The sequence below is a fragment of the Geospiza fortis genome, unplaced genomic scaffold, assembly GCF_000277835.1.
Source record: "Geospiza fortis unplaced genomic scaffold, GeoFor_1.0 scaffold102, whole genome shotgun sequence".
NCBI lineage: Eukaryota > Metazoa > Chordata > Aves > Passeriformes > Thraupidae > Geospiza > Geospiza fortis.
In genome coordinates, this window is record NW_005054373.1 from 3,426,695 (window position 1) to 3,432,922 (window position 6,228).

Consider the following 6,228-nt stretch of genomic DNA (forward strand, 5'->3'; position numbering starts at 1 on the left):
GCTCGGACCGGGTGTGGTCCTACGCTTCGTTCCGTCCTCCCTGGGGTTTCTCTACCCGAGGAGCAGGCAGCAGGCTGCTGGACTCCCCTGCCCAGTCCCCAGCCTTTGGGCTCCTCTTGGAGTGCAGGATCCTGTCTGACAGGCAACGGGAGCAGGAACCTTGAGGACTGCAGGAGAAGTGTCAGCCAAGAGAGGCCATGGCTAGAGCCATGGATCTGCCCTGCAGCCTGCTCCATGTCTGGGTCAAAAACCCCTCTGAGGCTGTCAGCCAGCCATTGTCAGGGTGAGGGGCTGCCCCTGGCTACACCAGGATCCATGGACAGACAGGACAGGCCTGTGGAGCTGGCAGGGAGGGCTGTCCATCAGCATGGACACAGAAGGGATGGTGGCAGTGCACCACCAAGTTTGTGCCTCCCAGCCTGTCTGTGAGTCCTTGTCTTACCCTGCATCTTGGGGCAGGTTTCTGCTCAGACTTTGCCCTTTAGCCTCTTCCCTAAGGCTCATGGCATGCCAAGGCCCCATTAAGGACTGGGCACCCTGCCCTGCAAACACCAGGTGGGGAAGGGCTCAGCTCCTGGAATGATGACAAGGGCGTGGTGGGGGCATGGCTTTTCTGTTGGTTTCAGTTGTTCCATATTCCCAGGCTCTGTTTGGTCTGGACACCCTGGTACGGAGCTGCTTTCAGGCTGGAGACCAGAAAGATGGGGCAGAGCCAGGTGGCACCATTGGGGCTGGCAGTGTCACACCAGCAGTGTCACAGGGCTGGGGGCAGGAAGCACTGGCTGGGCAGTGCATGGGGTAGAATAGATTTTCATTGAGGACCCTTCCAACCCAAACCATGCCATGATGTGATTCTATGATCTGCTGAGATCATGGCTGCTCTGCTCCTCACAGACAGCTTTGGGCTGCTCACTTGGATCTGGGCTGGTTTGACTGCACATTCCTTCTCACCAGGGTGGCAACAAGCATTAGCCAAGCCCTGAGAGGCTGCGTGGGCATGGGCAGGACATTCACACACAGCTGCTGACCCAGGCTGCCACTGGGTTATCCTTGATGTGCAGAACGTTTGCAGGTAGTTTGTAGTGGCAAGCCCAGGTTTGGAAGTGCTGCCCAGAGGCCGTCCCAGTGTCCTGGTTTTGATCAGACCTGGCAGCTTGTTGCCTTTTCTCAGTCTCCTGGGCACCCTTGCAGAAGAGGGAGTGCAGAAGGGACACATCTGTTGAGATGTGGGAAGGAATGGAGAGGGGTGACAGCTGGATGGGGCTGTGGTCAGGAGCCTGAACAGCGTGGGGCAGCAGCTGCTGTCTGCACCCTCTGCACTTTGGTCCCTGGGCACAGACTGGAGTGTAACCCTCCTGTCTGGGGTCCTTTGAGGCTGGCCTGCCTCAGGCCTGCTGGTTACTGTGTGCCTGGGGCTCACAGCCTCCTCCGGGCTCCCTCACACCCCTGCTCTGCCTGTGACAAGGGGCACACCGTAAGAGACAGGGGGGGCACCCTGCTCTGACCCCCAAGGCACTGCTCAGGAGCCTTTCTGGAGCCACAGGCATGGTCTGTGCATGCCCAGAGCACGGGGCAGAGGAGGATTCTCTCACAGTGGGTCCCATCTGCAGCTTTTTGAGTGGAGAGGAAAACAGTACTCTCTCCCTGGGACCACATCTTTCTGCAGCTCAAGTCCTGCCCAGCACCAAGGGTGTGAGGAGGCTGTAGAGCTGACCAGGATCAGTGCAGGGCAAACATGAGGCACAGATCCCTGAGCTGATGTCACACAGCTGCTGTTGACTGCTGGCTCACTCTGCCTCTCTTTGTTCCCTCCTTGCTGATGGTGATGGGTGCAGGTCCCAGTCCAGAAAAGCAGCTGAACAGAGCAGCCGAGGGCTCCTGTTCCCCACACGTGTTTGTTCTCATTGCATCCAGGTACCATTCATCACTCTAGGAAAATGGTGAGGGTGGATCTGACCAGCTCTGGACTCCCTGTCCCCAGCAGGCTTCCTGGTGGCACAGTGGCCAGAGCTGCTCTGCCCCAAGACCCCGTGTCCCACTGACCTGTGGTGGGGACCCCACAGCCACTGTGCCAGCGCTCTGGCCCCTGGGAAGCGTGTGCCAGCCTGGCATCAGTGACCTGTTGTCACTCCATCGTTGAGCTGTCATCAGGCCCCTCCTTTGTCACTGGGCTGCAGCACTCAGCTTCTCAGCTTCTCCCTCTGGTTCCTTGTCTCCTGTCCCCCTTCCACAGCACACTCCTTGGTGTTTCTGAGTAGCTAGGAATCATCCAGGCAGCTCCCAGCACTCCAGGTCTCCAGCAGCGAGCATGCCAGGTGCCCTGGCTGAGGATGAGTGATGATAAATAAGCAAATCACATGGTGGGCTGAACGATTTCCCCAAATGAGCCTGTTTGTCCCAGGCACAGTGCAAAACCCTCTTCTCCTTGGCGATAACCTTTCTGTGTGCTCACATTATGCATGTATTCATGTGACTTCCTCTGCCTCACTGCCACCTCTTGATTTGAATAAAAATAATTTATGTGGACATTCCTTCAGTCAGGATTTCCCCCCCAATAATATTTCGTTGATGCTCTGAACCCAAATGGGGTCGTTATGTTTTTGCATATCATTAGGGCTTTATGAAGAACAACAGCGACATCTGCATGTGCCGCAGTGCCACAGAGATGGGGAAAATACAGAAAACAAACCCCAAACGAGCTCCAAGCTCATCTGGCTCTGTCTTTCCTCAGTGCCTTTGCCTCTATCACGGACACAAGTAATTGTACAGTGTAATCACATCACAGCTCATCTGAATATTCATAACCGACACAAAGACTTGGAGGAGAAGTGGGGAGGAAAAGGAAGGTAATTTAAATATAAAACAGCATTTCATTTGGAAACAAAGTTCCCCGTCCAGCTCAAGAGATTGTCTTGGTACTGATTCTGTCTGTCCATCTCCCATACAGCAGCGTGGGCAGCCACAGCCCCCGCTGGGCAGAGAGAAAATAAAGCACAACAACAAACAGCGGCAGGACTGCCCCCAGCCAAAGCATGTTTGAAGAGTCACCAACGGTGGCTAACCAGCTGCTGGTCTCCAGGAAAGAAACAGTCTATTGAGGGAGCCTTATAAAGACCCCAATTAATATGTTGTGCATGTATAAGATCTACAAAGAGCCCACTGTATTCCTCCCCCCGCAGCCACCACCTCCTCTTCCTGATCAATGCCAGTGGAGAAGGATCTGTGCTACCAAATAATTGATTAATCACTTCAGTGGTGAAAACGCCCCTCTCCAAAATAGAGAAGAAAAACAAATACAAAAAGAGGCAACAGTTTGCTAATTAGCGTGTAAATTACCGCTGGTTCCATCCTGCTTTGTGCCTTTAAAAAGGAAAAGAAAAGGGAAGAGTAAATATAATCCCCATCTTAATGTATATGCTGTCTTCATTTCTTTTGTATTACTTTGGTATCCTTCACCAGTATGAACACAGCAGTGTGATGTTGAAGCTGTGGCTGGCTCTGCTAGTTCGTTCCCCAAAGAGCTCCTATTTCCATTCCACTGGAGCTTATATTCCTTTAAATGTCTAGCGCGGCATCATTTCCCCCTTTCTAATACATCACTCTGCTGGAATTAGAAGAATCCAAGGTTATATCCAACTTCAAAGGTTTCCAAGTCATCATGATTTTAGCAAAAGTAGAAGACAGATCATGGAACAAGTCCCTGGCTTTTGAAGATAGGCATCACAGGGACCTTCCTCCCTCTGTCTCGCTCTCGCACTCTCTCCCCCCAACTTTGTACCTCTCCAGCTCTGAATGTCCCGCGCTAGCGTGGTTTAATGATATGCAAATGAAATATGCATAAAACCATTCTACTGTATGATGATTAAACACTGGAGACATTAGCCGCCGACGCTTCACTGTTTGACTATAATAATCTTCCCCGAGCATCCACTTTGATTGCGGAGTTATGGAAACCCATAGCAGTTGGCAGAGAGGGAGTAAGAGGGAGCGAAGCAAGGAGAGGTGCAGGGATGTATCACCCATCTCTGCATTTATCCCACTCCAGGAGACATTTCCCCTCTTTGTACTGCGTTCCTACTGCTGTCTTTTGTAATCCATCCATGCGGTCGCACCAGGGCAATTAACGGGAAAAAACCCTCTTTTCTCTTAATGTTTCAAAGCTCATTAGCCAAACGATTATTCCTCATTAACAGCGAAAGCTCATTCATTAAAAGAAAAAATATGCCCAAAAGATGCCAGCACTGTTAATCCTGAGCCCTGTAGCTGGGCTGTAGATCCCATGCTAGTATTTTCCATGCAGAAGGGAAGTGCACCAATCCACAAAAAAAAAAAAACACCAGGCAAAAAGAAAACATTTTTGAGTTTTGTAGAATCCGCAAGAGAGGCAATTAATATTCCCATTGTATGACTTTATTTTTTGTCTCTCCCTTTTGTCTCCAGTGCCCTTCCCTGGCTCAGCGCCCAGTGCCAACAGAACACCTTGCAGGATCCTCAGCAGCGCAGACAACGTAAGTAGCCAGCTGTCCCCTGATGCCCTTGTCCAGAAGCCCGCGCACCCTGCGGACCCCGTGGAGCGCCCACACGCCTCCTTCCCTCGCTCGCCCTCCGAGTGCCACCTGGGCTTCACAAGTAGCACCTTCCAAATCTCTCTGTCTTCAAGTTTGTGCATGTCTGTGTGGCATCCCTCCTCCTCCTTCACTCCCATAGTGGATCTCGTGAAGGGCTTCAGATCGGCCCCATTCATCTCCCTGGTGATAGCAGTGAATGTAGATAAATCTCTGCTGCCTGCTTGCTGCTCCAGTATGATTTTTATTTTGTCTTCCGTGTACACCTAGGTCAAAAAGTGGGATGTATAGTGACGGTGGGTGAGTGTGTGTGTGTGTGTGTGTGTGTGTCTCGTCCTCAGTCCCTGTCGTTCTCTCGCACTGAGGCACACAAGCACACATCTCCCTGCGTGTGTTACACGCGTGCACACACATAAACACCCGCACACGGACGCGCGCGTGTGTGCACAGAGCACACAGACATCTCCTCACCCCACTGACACAGCTCCTGTGCACCGACCCCAGGCGGTGTGTGCTGTGTGTCTGTGTGTCTGTACGCACTGTTCCGTGTGCGTGTGCATACACAGGCATCTCGCTACACCGTCAAACATTCTCTCTCCTCCCAGCAGAGGCTGTGTGCAGGCTGATCCTGCCCTGTGAGAGCGGTATTCCTTCCTCCCTTCCTTCCCTCGGCTCTTCGGAGACCTTCGCGTTCCCTCCTCGGGGTCCCTCCTGAGCTGCAGATTTGGCACCTTTCCCTGAGGTTGTCCAAATGGCAAATGGCATCGGCCGGAGTTCACATTCTTGCAGCTTCTCTGGGCATTTCTCCCTCCATGTCGACTACTCCCTTTTGTTTGTTGTTGACTGGGCTGGGTGTGGTTGGGGTTTTTTTGGCATTAATTGTAAACGAACCTGAATGGCAAAACACGCCAACAGCTTGCGGGGAAAAAAAAGCCAAAAAAAAAAAGCAAGCCCCACACAAACGCCTTCTGCTGCGACAGATGCCCATGTTGCCCCTGGCATGGAGAGCGGGCACAAGGGGTTTGTTGATGAGGTTTTTTCGATTGCTGTGTTTATTGTTCGCATTTCCCTTTTCCATTTATTTTTAAAGACTCCAAGATGCCGGCCTCGGCTTGGAACGGAGCGGTGTCATGGCGGAGACGACGGCCTTTGTCTCGCAGGGTGTGAAAGCATCCGTTGTGCTGGCTCCACTGCGGCAGAATGATGTCTAAAGGGGGGAAAAGTGCTGGAAGTCCGAGTAGTGCGGCGCTGGCGGGGGAGCCCCATCCCCATGGTGCGCGTCCGAGGAAGGGCTCTCGGCGGAGGAGCCTGGTCTGTAATCCTGGCACTTGCGCCTCCGGTCGCTGCCTGCCGCTTGCTCCTGGGGCTCTGGATAATCTCCCTTGGCTCTACGGCACTGTCTGGCCCGCGCTCAGGGCCCCCGTAACATATACCCGCTGCCGCGATCGCAGGGAGCTGTGGCGTTGCCACTGAATGGATGGCACTGTGCCAACTCCGCTGCCATCCGCCCTTGCAGCTCTTTTCCTCCCTCCTCCCTCCCGCTCTCCCCTCCTCCTCCTCCTCCCGTCGACTTGATGTTAATTAACACACGGGTTAATTGATTTTAAAAGCTGAAGAATTACAATTTAGTTTTCCCACAGGGTCCGGCCGCCTGGCACGCTGC

The 6,228-nt window shown here is 53.0% G+C and overlaps 1 protein-coding gene across 1 annotated transcript in view; it reads left to right on the forward strand.

Annotated features, from left to right (window-relative positions):
• LOC115948313 overlaps positions 1-6,228 on the forward strand; it is an 83,040-nt gene that overhangs the window by 44,506 nt on the left and 32,306 nt on the right. Inside the window, exon 2 of the mRNA XM_031060167.1 lies at positions 4,441-4,508. Coding sequence (XP_030916027.1) covers positions 4,441-4,508 — 68 coding nt within the window. The remainder of the gene's footprint in view (positions 1-4,440; positions 4,509-6,228) is intronic.